The following is a 25,743-nucleotide window of genomic DNA, read 5'->3' as shown; positions in this document are numbered from 1 at the left end:
TCCTTCACCTCCTTCGTTAGGTATATTCCTAGGTATTTCATTTTCTTTGAAATTATGGTGAAGGGAGTTGTGTCTCCTTAATTAGCTTCTCATCTTGACTGTTACTGGTGTACACAAAGGCTACTGACTTGTGGACATTGATTTTATATCCTGAAACATTACTGTATTTTTTGATGACTTATAGGAGTCTTGTGGTTGAGTCTTTGGGATTCTCTAAGTATCAGATCATGTCGTCAGCAAAGAGGGAGAGTTTGACCTCCTCTGCTCCCATTTGGATTCCCTTTATTTCCTTGTCTTGCCTAATTGTATTGGCTAGAACTTCCAGCACTATGTTGAATAGTAAAGGTGACAGAGGACAACCTTGTCTGGTTCCAGTTCTAAGAGGAAAAGCTTTCAGTTTTACTCCATTCAGTAAAATATTGGCTGTGGGTTTGTCATAGATAGCTTCAATCAGTTTTAGAAATGTGCCACCTATGCCTATACTCTTCAGTGTTCTAATTAGAAAAGGATGCTGGATTTTATCAAATGCTTTTTCTGCATCTATTGAGAGGATCATGTGATCTTTATTTTTGCCTCTGTTAATATGGTGGATAATGTTTATAGACTTGCGTATGTTAAACCAGCCTTGCATCCCTGGGATGAAGCCTACTTGATCATGATGAATGACTTTTTTGATGATAAGCTGTAATCTATTGGCTAGGATTTTGTTGAGAATTTTTGCGTCTATGTTCATGAGTGAGATTGGTCTGAAATTCTCCTTTTTGTTTGGGTCTTTTCCTGGTTTTGGTATCAGGGTGATGTTTGCTTCATAGAATGTGTTGGGGAAGATTCCTTCTTCCTCAGTTTTTTGGAATAATTTCTGCAGTACAGGAATAAGCTCTTCCTTGAAGGTTTGATAGAATTCTGGAGTGAAGCCATCTGGACCAGGGCATTTTTTGGTTGGAAGCTTTTTTATTGTTTCTTTCATCTCAGTGCATGAAATTGGTCTGTTCAGGAGCTCTATTTCTTCCTGGCTGAGTCTAGGGAGAGGGTGTGATTCCAAATATTGATCCATTTCTTTCACATTGTCAAATTTCTGGGCATAGAGTTTCCAGTAGTATTCAGAGATGATCTCTTGTATCTCTGTGGGATCAGTTGTTATTTCCCCTTTATCATTTCTGATTGAGGTTACTACAGGTTTTACTTTTCTATTCCTCGTTAGTCTGGCCAATGGTTTATCTATTTTATTTATTTTTTCAAAAAAACAACTCCTTGTTTCATTAATTTTCTGAACGATTCTTTTGTTTTCAATTTCATTGATCTCTGATTTGATTTTGGATATTTCTTTTCTTCTACTGAGTTTAGGCTTAGATTGTTCTTCTTTTTCCAATTCCATAAGATCTCTTGTGAGATTGTTGATGTGCTCTCTTTCTGTTTTTCGCATGTAGGCATCTAAAGCGATGAATTTTCCTCTCAAAACTGCTTTTGCAGTATCCCACAGGTTTTGGCAGCTTGTGTCTTCATTGTTGTTATGCTCAAGGAAGTTAATGAGTTCCTGTTTTATTTCTTCCTTCACCCATCTGTTATTCAACAGAAGATTGTTTAATTTCCATGCCTTTGGGTGGGGTCGAGCATTTTTGTTAGAGTTGAGTTCCACCTTTAGTGCCTTATGGTCTGAGAAGATACAAGGTAAAATTTCAATTCTTTTGATTCTATTGATATTTGTTTTGTGTCCCAGGATATGATCAATTTTGGAGAATGTTCCATGGGGTGATGAGAAGAATGTATATTCTTTATCTTTGGGATGGAGTGTTCTATATGCATCTATCAAGGACAGTTGTTCTAGGGTCTCATTTAAGTCTCTTATATCCTTGTTTAATTTCTGTTTAGAGGATCTGTCCAGCTCTGTAAGAGGAGTGTTAAGGTCCCCTGTTATTATGGTATTATCAGATATCATATTGCTCAGACTGAGTAAGGTCTGTTTCAAGAATCTGGGAGCATTTAAATTGGGTGCATAAATATTTAGAATTGAAATGTCTTCTTGTTGTATTTTTCCCTTGACCAATATAAAGTGACCATCTTTGTCTTTTTTGACTTTAGTTGCTTTAAATCCACATGTATCTGAAAATAAGATTGCAACTCCTCTTTTCTTCTGAATTCCATTTGCCTGAAAAATTGTCTTCCAACCCTTGACTCGGAGCTTTAATTTGTCTTTTGAAGCCAGGTGTGTTTCTTGCAGACAGCAAATGGATGGCTTATGTTTTTTAATCCAGTCAGCCAATCTATGTCTCTTCAGTGGGGAATTCAAGCCATTAACATTTATTGAGATAATTGATAAGTGTGGTAGTATTCTATTCATCTTATTTTGTGAGAGTCCTTTGCTTACTTTTATCTTTGCATCAGTGTGGAGGTTAGGTTCTGTCCTTTAATTTCTGAGTTCTTACTTTTCTACTGATCCATTGTGGTGGTCAGTGTGCAGAACAGGTTGAAGTATTTCCTGTAGAGCTGGTCTTATTGTGGCAAATTTCCTCAATGTTTGTATATCCGTAAATGATTTGATTTTCAACTCCGTCAATTTTGAAGCTTAGCTTAGCAGGGTACAGAATTCTGGGCTGGAAATTGTTCTGTTTAAGTAGATTAAAGGTAGATGACCATTGTCTTCTTGCTTGGAAAGTTTCATTAGAGAAGTCTGCGGTCACTCTGATGGATTTGCCCCTGTAGGTCAACTGGCGCTTACTCCTGGCAGCTTGCAGAATCTTTTCTTTTGTCTTGACTTTGGACAGGTTCATCACAATGTGTCTTGGAGAAGCTCGGTTAGAGTTGAGGCGACCTGGGGTCCGATAGCCCTCTGAAAGCAGTGTGTCAGAATCTTTGGTGATATTTGGGAAATTTTGTTTTATAATATTCTCTAGTATGGCTTCCATTCCTCTGGGGCATTCTTCTTCCCCTTCTGGAATTCCTATAACTCGTATGTTGGAACGCTTCATAAAGTCCCATAATTCTGACAGTGAACATTCTGCTTTCTCTCTTTTCTTTTCTGCCTCTTTTACTATCTGAGTTATCTCAAGAACTTTGTCTTCTACCTCTGAAATTCTTTCTTTTGCATGGTCTAACCTGTTGCTGATACTTTCCATTGCATCTTTAAGTTCCCTAATTGACTGTTTCAGTTCCTTCAGCTCTGCTATATCCTTTTTATATTCTTCATATCGTTCATCTCTTATTTAATTCTGTTTTTGAATTTCCTTTTGGTTATTTTCCACTTTATTAGCAGTTTCCTTCATTGTTTCCATCATTTCTTTCATTGTTTTCAACATGTGTATTCTAAATTCCCTTTCTGTCATTCCTAACATTTCTTTATATGTGGAATCCTCTGCAGTAGCTACCTCATGGTCCCTTGGCGGGGTTGTTCTGGACTGGTTCTTCATGTTGCCTGGAGTTTTCTGCTGATTCTTCCTCATGAGTGATTTCTTTTATCTGTTTCCTTGCCCTAATTTTCCTTTCACTTCCTCTTGCTCTTTAAGTTCTCGTGCCTGTGGAAGTTGCGGGCGGGTTTAGACGGATTGAACACACACGACAACTTGCCGGTTTTCCACTGTTTTAGTCCTCCTCTTGGGGTCCAGAAGTCTCGCTGACTCCCTGTATCCTCTCAGGGGTGATGATAGGCAGATCCCACCAGCCAGAGATGCCTGGAGTCCTATCTCCCCAGACTCACGGTGCCCAGATGCAAGGAAGCTGTTACTCGGCTGCCATGTTGCTCCTTTATAATAACTCTTATCTATCAATGAATATATATTCATTGATGCATGTATGTATTTGTAAATGTACTAATGTATATATGCATTATAAATATATAAACACATATGTGTGTGTTAGAGTGAGAGAAGTCAGCAGGTCCTCACACATCTATAATCTCAAGAGAAATCAAGATCAATGTTAATCACCATAATGGCTACATGCCACATAATTTATCTATGTATTTTCTCGTAAGTTTATTATCTCATTACCATTCATTAATCATTTCATTACATTAGCTTGTTTTAGTAAACTAATATACCTACTGCATAGATAACATCAGAGTTTGTAAAGAAGTTAAGGAACTTTGATATTACATAACTAGCCAGATGAGGAATGAGCTGTTAAAACCAGAAAGGACTTAGCACAGTGCCTGGCATTTAGTAAACCTTCAACAAAATGTCCAGGATTGTTGTTGCTGTTTTGTTATCATTTCACTTGCACCCTATGCTCTTTCTACTATGTTTGAAAGACCTTATTTTAATACATAATATACATATTATCACAACCACATAGTACATCTTCCTAAGGGCATTATTTCTGAATGTGCTTGTGCGTGTATGTAGTATATACACATAAAAGAGAAACATTTTTTAAAAAACACTTCATACTCAGAAAATGCCACAAAAATCTCTATTTCACATATGTGCCTAATCTCTACTTAACAGAAAGCCCTTCTTTATATCACTCTGTTTTATATAATTTATTAATCTATACTCCCCTCTGGACAACACCATGAAGTGGGCACTGCTATCATCCCCACCTCACAGACGACAATCTGAGGCACTGAAGCATTGATGCCTCTCCCATGTGCATGGCTAGTGAGCACTGCAGCTGTGTGTGTGCCAGGGAACTGGGCTCCACAGTACACACTCTTAATTGATAATATACAGACCACATCTTAAATAGTACTATTTATAATGATATTTGTAATATAATAAATGCAAAAAAAATTAAAACACCATACTCTTTGTATAATTATCTAGATTAGATAACTCATTGCCAAATGTTGCCTTTCAGTGCTATGACTTTACAGAGGGAAAATAAAATAAAATAAAATAAAATCTGAGGACAGTATCCAGTTAAGGTCAAACCCAGAACCCCAAGCTTTATAGAAATTGCAAGATGCGAGGTAATAGCAAGTGTAGACCTGAGCTCAGGAATTCTCTACATGTGGGAATACCTGGAGCCCTCAGACAAAAATCTCTGTCTCCGGCTGAGTTTGAGCATCATGATCTGTCTGTACTATAGGGAATTCAGGCCAGATGCACTTGAATTTAAGAATGGAAAGACCAGATCCTCTAAATGATGATCCTACTTCTACTAAATACCTAATGCACATTAAAAAAAAAAAAATCATACAGGAAGTTCTGGAAGGCCCTGCCATCCATATCCATGTTAACTCTTCAGTGTAGCCAGCCAACTTATTCACAAAGTCCAAAACTCTAGTGGAATGAAAATATGAATTCACTGAGTAAGTTAAGATGTCCTAATGATCTTTTCTACAAAGTTAACAGATTGGTAATTTATCGTAAAAGATTACTGGCATAAATTAAGCATTGGTAAACTTTTCTATAAAATCAAAAATCAATATTGAGGAGTAAAGAATAATAAAAATGCAAAAATATTCAATCAAAATGCTCATTAAAGGCCAGGCATGGTGGCTCTCACTGTAATTCTAGCACTCTGGGAGGCTTAGGAGATAAGATTTCTTTTTCCTTTTTTTTATTGTTTGGGAGTCTTTGAGGGTACAAAGAATTAGGTCACTGGGGTAATGAGGCTGCTGTGGGCTATGATGATACCACTGAACTTTAAGCCTGGGCAAAAGAGTGGTACCCTATTTGAAAAAAAAAATACATACTCATTATTTTTAATAAGTTATACAAGTAGATAAATAAAAACAATCAAAATGATTCTAGCATAATACTTTCAAGTTTTGCTTTCTGTTAGATAATAGATACTGTGAAAAATAACTTGATCCTAAGACTAGGAGACATTATTAACAGCACATTTAAATATCTAACCAAGTTTGTACTGGCTTTTATAAGCTATGCCTCAAACAGTGCCATGATCAAAAAATGAAAATAAAAAGGAAAAAGCCCAAAGAGATTGAGCAACATTTCCATGGTGCAAACCAGAGGGAAAGGGCCAATGTACTCCAGCCTTGAAATGCCCACTATTAAACAAAAAAATTCTTTTAACCCCTGCTCTATTCATGCTAGATAATGAAAGTCTATTTCTTATACCCACTTTTACCCTTAGCAATAGTTTGCTTCTTAGGCCCCCATATCCCTCTGTGACAAAAACTGGTTATCTTTTACCATGAGCACTATCAGGATGTCTGTATCTCAGCATTTTGATACCAAAGAGTTCACTTCGCAAGCAAATGTTCAATGCAAAACTGCTTTTGGTCATTATTAGATAAGAGATTTCTTTAACTTCAAAAGCATGAATCTCCCGTACTTTCATTACAAGACAGTTTATGTGCCAAAATATGTTACTTTTTCCCCTCTGCTTCAGAAGGTGGTCAGCAAACCACTATTCATTAGGGGAGACAGGAGGTCATGGCCCTTTGTAGTCAATTCAGTAAAACAAAAAGTCTTTCAGTTTTTGAAGGCCTGAGACTGACAGCCCTAAGCATACCAATCTCATTTTGAGAATTTAAACACAGTAACTTTAAAAGGGTGGCCATAAAACAGCCTTCTTTTAGTTTTTCTTAGAAATCACAAGAAGAAAAAAACATTTATGTATTGTTAGAACTATTCAGCCCCTTCTATGAATGAATGCTCCCATCACCTTCTTTTTTTATTTTTCTTTTTTTTTCTGAGACAGAATCATACTCTGTTGTCTAGGGAAGAATACGGTGGCATCATCATAGCTCATGGCAACCTTAAACTCCTGGGGCTCAAGTGATAATCCTTCCTCAGCCTCCTGAATAATTGGGACTACAGGCATGTGCCACCACACCGGCTAGTTTTTCTATCTTTGGTAGAGAGGGGGGTCTTGCTCTTGAATCCCTGACCTCAAGCAATCCTCCACCCTTGGCCTTCCAGGCGTGAGCCACTGTGCCTGGCTTTCACCTTCTTTTGAGGACTCCCAGGCAGTGACCTTAAACAGAGCTGTGTTCTCTCCCCTCCCCTCTCATGGGAAAGCCTGGCTGTTTACTGCAGTTTCCAGACCATCATGCAGCCTCCCTTACATTCCAGCCCAACCAGCCAAGGGCAGGCACTCCACAGTGCTATCCAGACACCCTAGGAGGTCTTTTTCCCCACGGCTCCCAGCCACCATTCCTGTTGATTTTAATGCCAGCCAGGTTCCAAGACTATGTCCTCCACCTGCCCTCGACTCCCAAGAGGATTCCTTAATCTTGAAGTTACAAACTGTTTCCCCCCCATTAGCTCAATTCTAAGCACCTATCATCCTTACTGTTCCAGCTCATCACCTCTAGGAGCCTGACTCTAGAAGGGTTTGACCAACCTCTCCCAAGATCTACTTGGTTGGTCCTACTCCAAATCACTGTGTTCCACACCCTGCAAGGTCTCATTTCTACCTTGGCTAACTTAGGCTTTATGGGTCATTACAATTCTTTGTCTCAGAATTGCTGTTAACCCCTCTTCACTGTGCTAGGACAATCCCCACGCTCTGCCTCCTCCACAGAGCAGCTGCAGGGTTGAATCCACATTGGCTGGTGAGTTTCGAACTCAAATCTATGACCACTGCTCCCAATAGGATCTCATCCTGTCACATCCCTGGAGCACTTCTCAGGTCCATTCACCCCTGCCACATGCTTACATCACATACTCTCTCTCCTCAAACACCCCCTTCTCCCTCATTCTCCTTACCAGCTGAAATAGAAGTTGTCAGAAGGCACTTGTTCCCCAGGCACACACAGCGGCCTGCACCTGCCACCTTTGCTCACAACCTCCCTCCCCCACGTCAGAGACAGCTCCATTAGCTGTCCTTTCCCTCCCAGGCTCAGCAGCTTCCCCTTTTCTCATCAATTTATAAGTAAGTAAAATTTCTCCCTCCTTAAAAAAAGAAAACCCAACCCTTCCATTTCCTTCTAACTAACACCCTGTTGATCTGCTCCCCTTAAAGCAAAACTCCTCCTAAGTTCCACCTGTGTTGTCTCCAGTCTCCCTCTTTCCCTCCTCTCTTGAACGTATAGCAGCTTGTTCTGTCTGCCACTCCCTGAGAAGTGTTGTACTCCTCCTGCCACAGTGGAATCTCAGTGGTCAGCCTGAGTAGCCTCCCTCACAGAGGGTCACCTTCTTTCCTTACTGCCTTCAGGACCCCATACCCCCCTTAGCAGCCTCTTCCTGCATACCTCAACCTCTGCAGTATGCCCAGGGCAGGGGCCTCAGGCCGATTCTTCCCTTGCTCTGCACTGCATCCCCTGTGAATTGACCCTGCCATGCCTTATACCACCTGGACACAGAAATCTACAACTCACATCCCCAGCACCAGGCCTGCCTGTGGAGTCCAGACTCGTATTCCCTATTCAGATATATGATATCTAACTGAAAATGGTCGCAAACCTTGTGACTTTTACACTAAAGAAACAAAAATGAAAGTGCCCACTGCCCTGCATAGCCCTCTTGTCCCTCCCCCTGCCCAGGTGCCACCTTAGTGGCTTCCCTGTGCCCTCATAAAACCAAAATGCCTCCCCCTCACCTCGAGGCCATTCTCTGCCCTCCCTTTCTGCTTTTTCTTCATAAAGTATATCTCCTCTGACCTTACATCTTTCTTACTTCTTGTTGGCTCCTCATCAGCCTTCCCCAGAACACAGGCATGGACTCTGATTGCCTTTGCTCACTCCCAGGCATGACACCACACTTGCCCATGGCAAGAACTCAGGAGGGCTGGGGCATGATTTCCTGTAACTGCATGATGCTTTCACCGATGACAACACACTAATTCTTTTAATGGGTTTCTTTTCCTTTCTCCTCAGAGACAGGTACAAATCACCACCATTATCTCTTGAGAGCACAACTTCTTTACCTTAGGCATAAGTCCTTATGTCTTCTCATGAAAAAGATAATTCTGGAGTGAGCAGGCATGAAGTGCCTCACTGTCTCCTGCCGGTCCCACCAGACTTGGCCACATCCGTAATGCCCTTCCTTTACCCATGTGCCCAAGCTGGGCCTCTCTTTTCTGACCCTCCCTCCTCCTCCTCCTCCTCTCTAGCACAATGACAGACCAGTGATCCCAAACTCTCTTTTCTACTGGGGCCCCCCACTATTTTCAAAGTCCTACTCTCTGCACTTCTCTAGAAACAGGATCCCTTTCAAGCCACCAGCAATCCTAGAGAGAAGCAAAGCCCTTCCACCTGGTCCCCACTCCACGCCTTGAGTCCTGTGCTGCTTCACACTCTCCTCACTGCATGCAGGGCATGCCTTCTCTTGAAGAAGAAATAGCAATGGAAACATCCCAACCTGTACTCTTCCTTACCATGTTTATTCTTTCTACTGAAACTTTTTTTCCTTGAAACTCTCTGACTTGGCTTTTCTGACCCTGCTTCTCACAGGCTATCTTACTTTCCTTGGGTTTTTGGTTGGTGGTGTTTTGATCTTATTTAGAAAACAAAGAGACACTGTATTACACAAGACAGAGACGAGTCCTTGGTACCCGGGCACAGCCCCAGCACTGCAGTAACAGGAGCACACCTCTGTGGCACTCTGTAGGTATACCAGCTATTTCTAGTCCTTAAATCTTTCCTCTTTCATACTTCGTATTTGCAAATGTTACCCTGGCCAGTGTCTCCCACTATGCTAGTAAAAAGTAACCTCACATGGTTTATATTTCTTTCTATTCCTCTCTTTAGACTATAAGGTACTCAAAAACAGAAAAATGATTCACTTGTCTCTTCTGTCTAAGACAGCACATACAACCCTAATGCTCAATAAAATTTGACAAGAAGTCTCCACTAAGGAAAATGGTCATGTAAGCTGGTCATGACTGGATCCCTGAATGCTCAGCTTCAACAAACAATTCCACAAATCAGTTCCAGAACTTAAGGTTTCCATAATAGCTCATCAAAATTACAATTCTCTTCTGCTAATCTTCCTTCGCAAAGAAAACAAGTATTTTTACATTAACATTTTAGATGTTTGCATTTATAAAAAGAAAGTTAGAAAAAAGTATTTAAAAATGTATAACTTAACCTTAAAAGCTTCTTCTTTGCTGAATTTTCTGGAGTCCTGGAAAACTTAGTTGTCTGTTTTTGGGGTGAACACAAAACAGTCTTTGCTGAGCTTGCCCTTGAGTCTCCGAGTTTCTCTGTAACTCGTGTTGCATTTGACCCAAACTCCATGTGGTATTTGTGAGGGGATTCTGAATCAATAAATAGGATATTCTCTGACTCATCTTCTTTTTCACTATCTGATGAATACTCCAAAATTTCTGTAGAACTTGGCTGAAAAAAATTAAGAGAAATGCAATTAAATACAGAGAATTCAAGTCCAAATGTACATACCTATCATTCTATTCCCTTTTGATATTATATACCTTGAAATAGATTTTTAAATACAGTATCTGTAGCTTAAACTTCTGTTTTGATACAAAATCCAAAAGTAACTAAGACAAAGACAGAAAGAGATTAAACCAACTGTAAGTCAGATACTGTCTCAGGGGACCCATCAAAATCAGCACAAATGTTTTAATCTCCCTTCAAAAAACTAAAAGATGGTGTCTCTAAAACTGAACTAATAACACTAATCTAAAAGGCTGATGATAGTCACTATAATTTGGTACATATGGGGAAAAATGTGTTTGCAATTTAAAGTGCAACTAAATAATACTCACCATTTGTCATAAACCAAATATAAAGAAAATTGCCTCTTTAGGTATAAACCATTGAACTTACCAAAGGAGTCTCTAAGGTTAAAGATAAAACTTGAGTATGTCTATTATAGAATGCTTTGATTCTGAGGTTCAGTATGGAGTCATCAGTTAACTTCTTCTTTTTTTTCTGTAACAGACATACTCTGACAATGTGAATGTTACTTTCTTTGTATTATTATTATTATTGCTTAATGTTTCAATGCAGCAATTGTCTGATTTCTTTTCTGAATGTATTTATCATCATTCATTCTTTGCGAGGTTTTTGTTTCTAGTCCCTATCTTAAACGTTGTTATTGTTATTTAAAAAATAAATAAATGTTTAATGAGAAAAAACCCCAAAACAATAAATCTCCCATAATTGGTAAAAAAAAAAGATAAAACTTGATTTTTCAAACACAATTCCAGTATCATATTTTCCAGAGACTAGTTTGAAATTGCAAATATTAACAGGAACCACTTAAGAATATCAATCACTGTCTCTTTTTCCTAACATTTCCTAAAATGTTTCTTCTTTCTCCTAGTTGGACACAAAAAGCAGGCTGGGCTCAGTGGCTGCTTCCTGTAATCTTAGCACTCTGGGAGGATAAGATGGGAGGAGTGCTTAGAGAATTCCATGAGGTCAGGAGTTCAAGACCAGCCTGAGCAAGAAAGAGTGAGACCCCCATCTCTACTAAAAAATGGAAAAATCAGGCCAGGCACGTTGGCTCACGCCTGCCAATCCTAGCATTTTGGGAGGCCAAGACGGGTATGGATTGCCTGAGCTCAGGAGTTCAAGACCAGTCTGAGTAAGAGCGAGACCCTGTCTCTACTAAAAAGTAGAAAAACTAGCCAGGCATTATGGCAGCATTATGGACCTGTAGTCCCAGCTACTCACGAGGCTAAGGCAAGGGGATCACTTAAACCCAGAAGTTTGAGGTTGCTGTGAGCTATGATGATGCCACTACACTCTAGCCAGGGCAACAGAATAAGATAAGGAAGGAAAGGAAAAAAAGAAAGATAGATAGATTAGCTGGACATTGTGGCAGGCATCTGTAATGCTAGCTACTCAGGAGGCTGAGGCAGGATGATCACCTGAGCCCAGGAGTTTGAGGTTTCTGTGAGTTAGGCTGACACCATGGCACTCTAGCCTGAGCACAGAGTGAGACTGACTCAAAAAAAAAAAAAAAGTCATAAAAAGTGGCAGTGAGAATAAAGGGATGGACTTGAAAAAAGGAAAAGATGCAGCATCACATGAGGACCAAATTCAGTATCAGAAAACACATCTGGGGGGAGTTTCTAACATTGTACTCAGGTTTGACAAGGTACCATCCCAATGCCTATGGGCAAAACTGGCCAAAAAGGCATTTGGAGCTTTAAGAGGAACCATACAAAAGAAACAGCATGTGAAGACAAGAGCCCTGGAGAAGGCTGTAGAAGAAAAGTATGTTGAAGTAAACAGAGATGGTCCAGGTTGGAACCTTAAGAACACTGATATTCAAACTGCCTTCAGGTTAAAAAAGACAGAAAAGTGTCTTGAATTTGACAAAAGATAGCCTGTGCAGATACACAGTATAAGAAATCCATGGGACCTTGGAAAGAATATGCTTTAAAGACTAAATGGAAGGTGAAGTGAAAATAGAGGTCTGATAATACCATCACTGTGATGGGCTGGAGTCTGTGAACCTACAGGTTGCTGTGTTGATTACCAATCTAGGCCACTGGTCCATACCTATCTTAAGTATTTCTCCTGCATCTCTACATCACTCTCTCACATCCCCCCACATGAGTGGTGCTCTGAGACCTGATAATTCTTTTAATGAGTTTGAATATGTATATTTTTTTCACATGAAGGATAAAATAAAAACATAGACCTGCTCAGCCATCAACAACTGGTGTGACGTTGAAATTGTAATCATGAAAATCATGAAATCTTAATGAATTTGCTTAGTGAAGACTTTAATAGCAATAACATTGGTAAGTTTAATAGCAGCTTAGGTACCCTGTTTCCCTGAAAATAAGACAGTGTCTTATTTTAAGGTGTGCTCCCAAAGATGCACTAGGTCTTATTTTCAGGGGACATCTTATCTTTCCTGTAAGTAGGTCTTATTTTCGGGGAAACAGGGTAGTATTTTGACATTTCCCATCATCTACCCAGGATAATAAATTTTAGGTGCTTAAATTAAGCTGTCGCTTCTTCAATGAAAACTAGCTAATATACTATAAGAATATAATAAATGCCCACGACCCAACATGCTATCGTCACTGCTATAGTAATACAAAGAAATTTTCAAGTTCTTACTCTTACATACTTAAAATCAATGTGAAAACTGGAAAAAAGAAAACTAAAGTAAAAACACAAAGCAATTTACAGACTATTCTCAATGCATTGTGCATACAGCAGCAGTAGAAAAATTTGCAAAGGATCACATGGGGCGAGTCTATACCATGAAGGGGGCACTCCACCCCTGACACCCACACCCTGCTCCTTCTTCTGGGTTTCTTCAGGCAATTTACTTAACTTCCTTTGTTTCCTCATCCTCAAAGTGAAGATGCAGTAACATCTAAGGTAAGCATTAGTGAACATTAGCTATTCTTTTCAGTCCCTGTAGTAATTTACACATGCACTTTGGTTTTATATTTTAAGATTTTATATTTATTTTTCTGTAAAATTTTTTTCTCCTGTGGCTCAGTGAGTAGGGCGCCGGCCCCATATGCCAAGGGTGGCGGGTTCGGACCCAGCCCCGGCCAAACTGCAACAGAAAAATAGCCGGGCGTTGTGGCGCGCACCTATAGTCCCAGCTGCTCAGGAGGCTGAGGCAAGAGAATCGCGTAAGCCCAAGAGTTAGAGGTTGCTGTGAGCCGTGTGACGCCACGGCACTCTACCTGAGGGCCGTACAGTGAGACTCTGTCTCTACGAAAAAAAAAAAAAAACAAAAAAAATTTTTTTTTCTTGATTTCTACATAAAGGACAATGAGGAATGCAACAAATAATGTCTTCAGCAGACAATCAGCAGTGCAGATCATGTATTCTTTACATACTTCTAACAGGAACTAAGGCATATTGAATACCTTTAGGAAAAGATAACCAGATACCACCACTTTAACATACTGTATTTCAGAGCTCCCTTCAGACCCATAATTTCAGAGGAACATAGAGGAACTTTCCTTGCATGGACACAGAGAACTTAGAGGATTCTCCAGGCTGGGTAGACATGAGAAATGTTAATACAAAGAAGACCCACAGGAAGTTATTGTAAATATCCATGAAGACTTCTCTGTATTTCAGAATGTCCATCTTTTCTCAGATGGTTCAATTCACAAATTCACAAATACTTCAATTTGCAAGTTCAACGCTAACCTCCTAATGTATTCCTCAAAACTAGTATCTCATATACTACATATCAGTACGCCACATTCCACCAAGTTCTCATGTCAGAAATTCCCAGACCATCAATTCATCAGAAAGCTCAGCCTCTGAAACAATCTCAAATGTGCCCACTTCTCCCTAATACCTTACCCTCCTACCACCACAGCAACAAGGCCTTTCAGTGGCCCCACTCTGCTCCCCACCCTGAGCCCCCACACACCAGTCAGCAGCAGCTGGGTCAGGCCATGGCACTCTCCACCAGTGCACTGAGGCCTCACATGGCCCCTGCAACCTCTAGGCCTTGGCTCCTGGCTGGTCCCTAGCCCCTCCAACCTGCTTTCAGGTTTTCATACCCTGTTTTACCCTGGCTTGTAGACAATACTTTTCTTCTAGCCCTAGAATAACCTCCCTCATTCCCACCCCCAATCTTCCTGGAGTGTTTCTCATGTTAGGAGTTTCAGGGTACACACCCCTGCCAGGGAGGCCTGCTGAGCCGGGCGACAGCAGCTAACCCTCAGCTCCTTCTCTTCTGCTTCTTCCTTATTTTGTGGAACAAGAGCAAATGAGGTTCTATTAAATTAAAATAAAACAAAAACAATAATAACACGACCATCATCATCCAAGTCCTCACAACGTAACACACATATTACCTTCTTTATTCCTCACAACAGATACATGAAAAATAGCAACTAAAAACTACTCATTACATTCAAATGTCAGTAATTCCACCTGAAGAGGCTTTCCTACAAAAATGAGGAAACAGGGAAATTCAGTGGCTTGCTCTAGCACCACAGCAATCTAGTTACAGAGCTGGGAGGTATCCTGATTCCTGCCACTCCTGACTCCAGTCTTCCAGAAAGCTGTCCTGCCTCTCCAAGCCTACACATGGCTGACACTCTCACTTGAGAAAACAAGTCCACAGGAACCTCACTCAGCTCAACAAATCACTAAAAATTATATATGTATATATATGCTATATAAATACTTTTTTATGCCAAATAGAATCACCTTAATAATTTAAAGTATTTCCCCCAAGATTTTTTTATTCAAGTGAGGATAATTCTAAAAAAGAAAATAAATGAAGGGCAACTACTTCTACCAGATAATTAATCATATTATAAAGCTATAATAATTAAAAGTTTGGGACCAAAGCAGAATAGACAAGCCAATGAAACAGAATGAAGATCACAGAAATAGACCCAAACACAAATAAGATTACATATTTTCTTTACCTAACAATTGCAATCAGTGTAACCTGGCTTATTGTACCCTCAATGAATCCCCAACAAAAAAAAAAAAAAAAAAAGATTATTTTAAAAATAAATAAATAAATAAATAATAAGAGTCCAAGTTAGTGAGGGTGAGAAATAAAAACTCCGGGTGACAATTAACTACCTATCTGGAGAGAAAAAAGGCTGGATCTCTGTCTCACTTGCCCAAAATAAATTACCAAAGGATAAAAAGACCCCAAATATATTTACAAAGAGATAAAACAAAATATGAATGCATTTTAAAAATAACTGGAACTGGGCAGTGCCTGTGACTCAAAGGAGTAGGGTGCTGGCCCCATATACCAGAGGTGGTGGGTTCAAACCTGGCCCTGGCCAAAAACTGCAAAAAAACCCAAAATTAATTAATTCATTAAAAATAACTGAAACTGGAAAAGGGCCTTTCAAGTATGACACCATGCCCAAAGTCTACACACAAAAAACCCCGACTCCATAAAATTTTAAAACTGTGTACAAAAGTATTTTCAAATAGAAACCATTAAAAGACAAAAGTTGTAAAAAACACAGAAAAGATGAGGATAAAAAAGAAAAAATTTTGCTACAATTGACAAACAGCTAGTTTTCTTTAATGTACAAAAAGCTCCCATGAGTCAGTAAGAAAAGAGAAGCTAACCCTATGAACAAAGGATGTAAACAGGCCATGGAAACAGGACACCAACACGGCAACACAAGGTGCTGGGCTCCCTGGGAACTGCAGGGTGGAGGTCAGCATATGGAGGCTACTGAAGAAAATAAATCACTGTGAATACAATATTTCAATTACATTTATAAGGTATGTTCATTCAAATGTACTTAGAGGCACATCATAGTATAGTTTGTTAAAAAAAAAAAAAAAATCAAACCTCCCAAATCTAGAATTATCTATGAATCAAGCGCTGGTTATGGTAGTTATATAAGAAAATGTAATGCAACCATTAAAAAGAATGCAATAGATCCATAAGGCTTTATAAAGATATAGAATATTACAAAAGTGATGTATTATATAGGAAGACCTTATGGGCGCAAAACCCTAAAACATACAGAGGAGCATACACAAATGTTCTCATATATAGAAAGAATTGTTCTTGAAAACCACACAAGAAACTTAACTATGATTACTTCTGGGTGCTGAGATAATTATGGTTCTCTTCACCCTTCTAAATTGAATTTTCTTCCATGGCCATGTGTAAATTTTTTTATCGATTAAAAATATTTAAAATTTAGTAAATTCAAAGTAGGCAATATAAAAGCTACCTAGAAGATCCAGACACTTAAATGCCAAGAGAGGGAAAAAACAAAACGAAACAGAACAAAACAAGAGACTCTGTCTGATCTATTTTACCCATTTTTAAAAAAGAATACAATTTCTAAATTAAACAAAGCAAAACAAGAGAATCACATGCATTTGATGAATTTGATGCATTTGGAAAGTATCTACCAATACAGCTGGCCTTTACTATTAATATTTAAATGTTGTCTGTTTTTAAATAGCATTTTTTAAAATAGAAGACTCTGTCCCCTTGATTAAATTAGGTATAACTGGTGGCAGGGTTGTCCAGAACAAATTAGAAGATTAAAACTCAGCTAAAAGTGAGGACAGCATCTAAAACGCTGAACTGTTACAAAGAGGCCTGGGTAGAGACAAACAGGAAGGTATTCTCTTGTCCTGACAGACATAGAAAAGTAGGAAAACAAAAGTCACCCTATATGTATCTGGTAAAGGGCTAATAACCAGAATCTACAAAGAACTCAAACAAATCAACAAGAAAAGTACAAACAACCCCATTTATCATTGGGAAAGAGACACAAACGGAACCTTTTCCTAACAAGACAGACAAATGGCCAACAAACACATGAAAAAATACTCATTGTCCCCACTTATCAGAGAAATGCAAACCAAACCTACCCTGAGACATCATCTAATCCCCATGAGAAGGGCCTATATCATAAAATCCTAAAGTTGCAGATGCTAGTGTGGACTGGTGGGAGTGCAAACTAATATAGCCTTTTTGGAAAGAAGTATGGAGAATCCTCAAAGATCTAAAAGTAGACCTTCCATTTGATCTGGAATCCCTTACTAGGTATCTACCCAGAAGAAAAAATGTCATTTTATAATAAGGACATTTGCACTCGAATGTTTTAGCAGCTCAATTCACAATCACAAAGTTGTGGAAACAACCCAAGTGCCCGTCAATCCATGAATGAACTAATAAACTATGGTATATGTATACCACAGAATACTATTCAGCCATAAAGAAAAGATGGAGACTTTGCACCTTTTGTACTTATCTGGATGGATTTGGAGAACATCCTCCAAAGTATCACAAGCATGGAAAAGCAAGCATCTGATGTATTCAACACTAATATGAAACTAGTATATGAACAATTACAGGTCCCCATGAGAGAAAAGCACAATTAAATTCAAAAAGGAGGGAGAGGGTTCTCACCTAATGGTAACAAGTAGTGGTAAATGGTACACCTCCTGGGGGAAGGGCTCAACTACAACTTGGACTTTATGTAATAAAATGTTAACAAAGTAACTTAATCATATATTTAGAAATATAACCAAAATGAGACAATTGATATTATAATTATTTCAAGTTAGCAAAGTTTAATTGCTTTTGAACAGAGTCTTTATTTATAAATGGGCAACTAGGGATATACATAAGACAAATAAGGCTTTAATGAAACTGGTTCCTATTATGCTATTTTACTTTCCTAGAGAAATGTCAGGTTCATCTATTTTATTTTCTTCTAAAATCCTTTTTGACTAATTTTTCCCACATCTGTCTCTAATTCTATTGTTAAAATTTCCCAGTTGGACAAAAGAAAAAAAAATGAACCAGCAGAAACTGTCACCACACCTCGAATATGAGAAAACAAATTAACCTAAAAGAGCATATGCCAACAGGTTAAGAAAAGTTTAATTTTCATTAAAAGAACAAAACAAAACAGTATCATAGGATTACTGAGTGTCATAGGATTAGATAGGATAGTAGAACTTTAAAAAGTAAACCTCAGGGGTCAGCACTTACCACAACTTATTTCCTAGGCCTGTGCCCTGGATATTTATTAACAACTGAAGGTCATTTTCTTTTGTGTTTTATTTATTATTTCAGCCTATTACAGGGAAGCAAATGCTTTAGTTATATAAATTGTTTTTGTACAACTTGAGTCAAACTTCTTTTTCTTTTTTTTAAGACAGAGTGTCACTTTGTCACCCTTGGTAGAGTGCCATTGTATCACAGCACACAGCAACTTTAAAGTCATGGGCTCAAGCGATTCTCTTGCCTTAGCCTCCCCAGTAGCTGGGACAATGCCCAGCTGTTTTTAGAGACGGGGGTCTTGCTCTCGCTTAGGCTGGTCTTAACCTCCTGAGCTCAGGCAATCCAGCCTCCCATAGTGCTGGGATTATAGGTGTGAGCCACCATGCCCAGCATTAAGTCAAACTTCTAAGTGTGTTCATCATCCAGATAGTGCACATTGTACCCCTTAGGTGTAAATTTCTCCTCCCTCCATACCTGTTTGATTTCTGAGAAGCATAATTTCCACATGTTCACCTAAATGTTGATCAATTAGTTCCAATTTAAAGGTGAATACAAGTAGTATTTTCCCAATCGTTTGATACTTCACTTGAAAGAATTTTTAAACATGGATGATCAGCCAGAATACTAAATACTTTCAACATTACCAAAGATTGATGTGAGTCCTTTGGAAATTTTAAAGTATAACAATTTGGGCCTACCACTAAAACCTTCCCTAATTTGCAAATCAATGAAATGAACTGACTTTGAATCCACAGAAAATCATTAAACTGGTATCGACAGGACACATACTCTTAAGCCTCCATAATGAAAAGCACTGGCTTTTTCTTTAAAAATAAAAAATTTCATCACATTTTAAACTTTGAATCTAAAATATTTTGAATGCATGCCTCCCTCAAATTGCCGAAAGTCTGGCTAATTACTAACGTATGCCACCATATGCACAATCTTCTCGTGATGAGTAAAACTTTGCTTGGGTCAGAACTGTTGAATGTACCCTAAATAAGAATTATACAATGATAGTCTCTACTTTTTTTATTTTTGAGACAGAGTTTCACTTTCTTACCCCCAGTACAGCACTGTGGCATCACAGCTCACAGCAACCTCAAACTCTTGGGCTCAAGTGATCCTCTTACCTCAGACTCCCAACTAGCTGGGACTATAGGCACCCACCACAACGTCTGGCTATTTTTAGAGATGGGGTCTGGCTCTTTTTCAGCATGGTCTTGAACCTGTGAGCTCAAGCGATCCACCCACCTCAACCCTGTAGGGTGCTAGGATTACAGGCATGAGCCACTGTGCCCAACCCTCTACTTTTTTTTTGACATAAAAATCAGCAACCTAGGAAAATTTAGTCTGCAGAATTTTTAACAAATTTGATTTTTTTTAATTTAAGCTTTTCAATTAAGCAAAGGTAGTGATCATTATGTTTTAAAGTAGCAGCACTATTTGAAATATTACTTCTCATATAAACTGTAGATTTTAAAAAAGAGTTTTATAATATCAGTTAAAAAACATACCATAGTAGTGTGCTCAATATTTTCATGTTTATCTCCATTTTCCAGTTAGGTCATAAGTTTGGGAATTAAAGAGTAAGTTCTTGAAGACCCTAATTCTAATCCTAGCCCTCTTACTTCCTCATTTTCATTTCCTTCATGACTAGCAAAGTAAACCCCTGCTAAGAATTTTGTGCATTGTGATCTATTAGTGGCACAACCTGAACAAGTTTTTTAACCTCTCTGAGCCTCAGTATCTCCAACTATTAAAAAGGATTAATAAAGTGTATTCCACAAAACCATTATGAGGATTAAAAGAAAGGGTATAAAAAGCATGATAATGTTGTCAAGGACGGGGCAGTGTCTTGTCTCACCCCTAATGCCCAGCACTGGCAGCACTCATCAAACACTGATTACACATTCACCATGAGCCAGACATTATTCTAGGCTGGGAACAAAAGATAAATAAGGCAGTTTTCCTTGACCTCAAGAAACTATATGTAGAAGAAGGAACAGAATAAACAAACACATCAGTAACATAAAGAGTTACATGTGCTGCCATACAAATGGCACATGGGAGGATGGAGTTTCTAGGCACAGAGGCTAATGGGGAAGTCTTCCTGGAAGAGGTAGTAGATGTTTCACAGTATGGACAGAGGTTATCAAGAAGAGGGTACTCCAGGCAAAGACAACAGGAGAAGCAGCAAGATGAAAGAATGAACAGCCCAATGTTTGGAGAGCCATGATGTGGCCAGTATGGCAGGCCCAGAAGGAAAATGATATGAGCAGTCATGCTAAAAGGTGATTAATTCATCCCCAAAAGTTCTAAGCAGAGGATTTCTATGTCACCAGGTAGAACCGAGACATCTATTAATGAGCTTTCCATAAATGGATTTTTCTTTTAAGCAGCCTCTATGTACCACAGGTTTTATCTTCATGATCTCTTTTGATCTTTACTAATGAGATAGGAATTATTACACCCATGTCACAAAGAAGGAAACTACCATGACCTGAATGTCTGTGTTTCCTCCTTGTCCCAAATTCATATGCTGAAATCTAATTCCCAGTGTAATGGTGTCTGTACATTGGGTCTTTGGGAGGCATTAGGTCATGAGGATGGAGTCCTCATATGGGATTAGTGCTCTTACAGGAAAAGTTCAGAGAGCTAACTCACTCTCTTTCTGCCACTCTTGGATACAGAAGTCAGCAGACTCCACCAGGAGAAGGGCCCTCACCAGAACTAGGCCATGCTGGTACCCTCATCTCTGACTTCCCAGCATCTAGAACCAAGAAATAAATTTGTGTTGTTTATAAGCCACCTGGTCTATGGGCTTTGTTTAGCAGCTTGAACTAACCCAACTCAAAAAGTTAAGTAATTTGCTCCAGGCATGGAGTTAGTGACCACTGCATACCAACCTGGCCACCTGAGCCTAAGTTGTCTTGGCTCAACTCATGTGATCTGTACCAGTGTTTTCAATTTTTTTTAAACTTCTTTGGATCACAACAAACATTTCAACTGGAAAGGTGTTATTTGTAATTGAAACAACAATTTCAGGAAACATCATCTATACTTTAATGATTTTCATTCTCTTCCCTTAAAAAAACAAACAAAATTAAAAAACTCTGCTTGTAGTATTCAAAGAGAAACAACTCATACCAGTCCTGCAGCTGCTTGTAAGCTACACAGGGTAAGGATGGAGAATTTGCCTCTGGGTTTTACCGGGATGGGTCTTGGTGGAGGTCAGAGGCAGAAGCTGGAGTGCAGGCAGCCAGAGGGGAGGAGAGAGGACACATGAGAGACGGCAAACCTAGACAGCTATCTGAAGGGGCTTTGCTCTAAACAGGAGCAGAGAAGGGGGCAGGAACTGTGGGGAAGAATGGGCAAGAAGAGTGTAAGTTTTTGTTCTTTCTTTTAAATTTAACATGGGGAAAGATCTCTTATTGTTTTCAAACTTAAATAGAAAGCAAATAGTTTGGCCTTCAAGGCCATCACAATTCTCTAATCTCACTTCCTGCTGCTTTTCCATAAAAAAAGGCTATCTCAAAAATAAAAAATCACTGAAGTTTCCCCAGAAAGCCAGTTTTTTTTTTTTTAATGTACTGTATATTTTTCACATACTATTTCTTTCAGCTGGAGTGTCCCTCCTCTTCTCTGCCCACATGGCCAGCTTCTGCTCACAGACTTCGCCTAAGAAGGAAACCTCCCACCCAGCATTCTGGTATAAGAGAATGTGACAGCATTTCTGTATCTGCTCTCACCAACAGAAAGCTGGTCACCACCACATATTATACCATTTCTATTAACAGATTGAATTTCTATGGGTTAAAGCTATTTGTATACATGTCTGCCCCTTCTTTGAGACTGTGAACACCTTGAAAGGGTTTTTGTATTCTTGGCTCCAAGACTGGCATAGAGAAATCCACTATGTGAGGAAATATGAAATAAATAAATTTGGGCACATCACTTACCATAAATTTCTGTTCATCTGACCTATAAATAACAATAGCAAAACAATGCTTTATTTCATGTTATACTTTTAGGTGTTGTGACCCTAAAAGCTGTTCTATCTGAGCAGCAGCAAAGGGGAAATAAATTTTGCACCACTTCTGTAGTTGATAGAAAAGGAAACTAAAGAGGTTCCTTCCGCCTTATGAAAGCAGACAAATTTCTTTCTTCATTTGATGTCACACACAGAAAAAGATCATCCAGAGACAAAGATGAAATTTGTAGATACTACTCACTCCACAGTTAATTATCCCCAACCTATTATTGCCCACAAAACCATCTTTTCAAAGATAATCATGAAACCAGATCCTGCACAGAAAAGATGAGATTAAACAGTACACTACAGACTTGCAGTGCAGAAAACAGGAACAAATAAAAGATGAAAGAGACAGAAATTTCTTTTGATTCTGTTAAAGAAAAAAACTCTCCTATGATGGGGATGAAGACCCAGACTTCCTAAAAAATAAAAATAAACAGACAAACCAAGAAATTCACTGTTGGAAATCAATTTGGCAATTCAATAAATCGATTTGTGGAATTTAGTATGACCACATGGAAAACAGCACTGGACTGTAAGGTCTATTTTAGACTGTGGGATAATTCATCTCTAGAGAAGTCCTTTCTGCAAAGCAGCCTCTTCACAACTGCCAGCTAGAACCCAACTGACCGCCATGACACAGCAGTCCAGAAGTGTGAAGCTCATGTAGGGATGGCCAACTGTGGCCTCCCGCTGGACTTTCCCAATCCACATGATGATGAAACAGCCAGTGTTGCAATGCACTTACGGCTTTAGATAAAAACATGGGCACCTAAGACAGAAGTGACCCAAGAGAGCAGCACCCAGCAGGAATTTGTTCCTACAAAGGAAATTACAGTTTCTAAGATGAAGAGGAAGTAAAGAGGGAGAATGAAGTGTCTCAAGGACTTGAGAAAATACTGAAGAAACTGCTTGTGGTCTCCACTGCAGTTAAAGCACTATCAGTTATCAAAACTTTAACAATGCTATTTGGGGTAGAGCTGGCCCACAAAAGTCAAAGCACGTCTATGTATCCTCTGTTCTGTTACTAGATGCCTCTCTCTTTATTCTTTGCAGAAATCTTTTCTGGAAAAAATATCTGATAATGATACCTACTTAAACAGACACAGGGGAAGAACTCTCTCCCTCACCTACTGCACACACTGTGAGAATCCCAGTCACGTTTCTCTTCACTTTACAATACCCTATGGTGCCCTTTCAGATACAAACCTACCTCTAGTAAGTGTCCAGTCTCTGTGTAGTAACTGGCTAGCTTCTCCTAAAGTTGTTTCATTTCTACTTGCCTAGGAAATAGATTCTAGTCACAGAGAACACATTACCAGTCCTTTCTTCAACATTATAGCTATCATGTTCAGTTTGTTACAACTTTGAAAATGAGGACTAAGGAACCTTTGGTAAAAGCTGTTTCTAGCTCTTCTAAAAGTCATCTGTAGACATTGGAACCTCAGGGGAACTTCATATCTCACCTACTTACTATCCTTTTCAATTTTTAAAATTTATACCCAGAATTCTTTTCCTGATGTTTATAAATATTAACAGAATAGACCTCTTCCATTATTAAACAGAAAAAATGAGTGTTGCCTGTATAGTTTATAGTCAGTAATATAGTTAATAGTGGTATTAACAAGGAGATTACTATAATTGTTCATAGAAGACCACACATGACTTTCGTTTCCATAGGTTAACCAACATCAACCACTTCTGCACAGAAAGGACTAATGTGTGGAAGGCGAACGTGAAGTTTTGTGTCCACATGTTACTTTCCTTTCTTCACACTAAACCCCTACACATTCACCTCGGTAAGAAGACACAAGGCCCCAAGAATCTGCCTTTTATTCTAATTACCAAAATCTTGTTTTAGTATTCAGCATTTCACTGAAAACCATTTGCACTCAGCAGTGGAGTCTCCCAAGCAAAAATCTCCTTTCTGGCCTCTCAACTCAAGACTCATCTGTGACATAGAAAGCCTCCCTCCCCTCTTTCAATGTACCTTACGAGTTAGTTGAATAAACCTCACACTTATTTATACCTATTCTTTGGTTTTGAAATAAAATTATACAACAAAAAAAAAAAAAAAAAAAAGAAAGCCTCCCTCCCCAAACAATGAATCTACTGGCACCTGGATCTTGGACTTCTCTGCCTCCAGAACTTAGAGAAATGAATTTCTATTGTTTATAAGTCCCCACCCCACCCCAGTCTGTCATATTTTGTTACAGTAGCCCCAAAGGTCTAAGACAACACACATCACCCTAAAATTTCTAATTTGGCTTTTGAATCACTGTGCTCTTAAGATCTCCATCTTCCCTTCTTTCTTCTTGCTGCTGCCTTTTTTCTCCAACTAGAACTTCAAAATTCCTCCCTTACCTTCATTCATCTAACAAATACTTGCTGAAAACTAACTGTCTGCTAGATGCTTGTTATCACAGCAATAAATAAAGCTCAGGCTGGTTATGGACACAGGATGCTAAGTTCTACGGAAGAAGTGAAGATAGCCACTGGGGGAGGGAAGGAATGAGGGCTAGTGGTAGAATTTTTTGACAACCATTTAACTTCTTTCTATTCTCATATTCCCACTGTCTTAAGTGTGTGGGTTTACAGAATGGTCCACACTACCTGCATGCTTCAACTGCTGTTGACAAACTCTGCATTAGCTTTCTACTGCAGTGTAACAAATTGGCGCAAATCTTAGTGGCTTAAAGTACACCTGTTTATTAGCTCACAGTTCTGCAGACAAGAAGTCTGGTGTGTTTTAACTAGGTCCTCTGCTCAGGATCACAAAGCCAAAATCAAGGTAGTGGTGGGGTGTAGGAGAAATATTCAACTCTGAGCTCATTCCTCATGCGGGTAGAATGCAGTTCCCATGGTTACGGGACTGGGATCTCTGTTCCCAGCTGCTGTCTGCTCTGAGCTCCTACACCTGTGGGACTCTCCATCTTCAAAACAGCAGCAGCACACAAACACCTCCCTGCTTTGAATCCCTCACTTCCGCAGCTTCTGACCCCTAGGCCCAGATTTAAAGGGCACAGAAGTTTAAGTCAAGCCTACTGAGGATAAATTTCCTTTGCAAAGTCAGCTGTGCCATATAATAAAACCTAATCACAGTAGTAAAATCCATCCTATTCACAGTCCCAGAATTACTCAATGTCCAGTGAGGACTGGCAATACTGGAGGCCATTTAATACTCTATCTACCATAGTTCATAAAGTAAACACGAAGGCGTGGTGGCTCATGCCTGAAATCCTGGGACTCTGAGAAGCTGAGGCAGGACTCCTGAGTTCAAGCCTGAACAAGAACAAGACAAACAAACAAACAACAACAACAAAAAAAAGGAGACTGGGTGTAGTGGCACATGATGGCTTGAAGATGGAGAGGCTGAGGGAGGAGGATCACTGGAGCCTAGGAATTTGAAGTTGCAGTGAACTAGGATGAGGC

General features: G+C 39.1%; 1 protein-coding gene across 1 annotated transcript in view; it reads right to left on the bottom strand.

Annotated features, from left to right (window-relative positions):
• LOC128563185 (DNA repair-scaffolding protein-like) overlaps nucleotides 1-25,743 on the bottom strand; it is a 398,757-nt gene that overhangs the window by 275,635 nt on the left and 97,379 nt on the right. The window contains 1 exon segment of the mRNA XM_053558362.1: nucleotides 9,936-10,186. Coding sequence (XP_053414337.1) covers nucleotides 9,936-10,084 — 149 coding nt within the window. The 5' untranslated portion in view covers nucleotides 10,085-10,186.

This window comes from Nycticebus coucang, chromosome 13, assembly GCF_027406575.1.
Source record: "Nycticebus coucang isolate mNycCou1 chromosome 13, mNycCou1.pri, whole genome shotgun sequence".
Taxonomy (NCBI): domain Eukaryota; kingdom Metazoa; phylum Chordata; class Mammalia; order Primates; family Lorisidae; genus Nycticebus; species Nycticebus coucang.
Note: the sequence above shows the minus strand (reverse complement) of the source record. Positions and strands in the feature narration are given on the sequence as shown.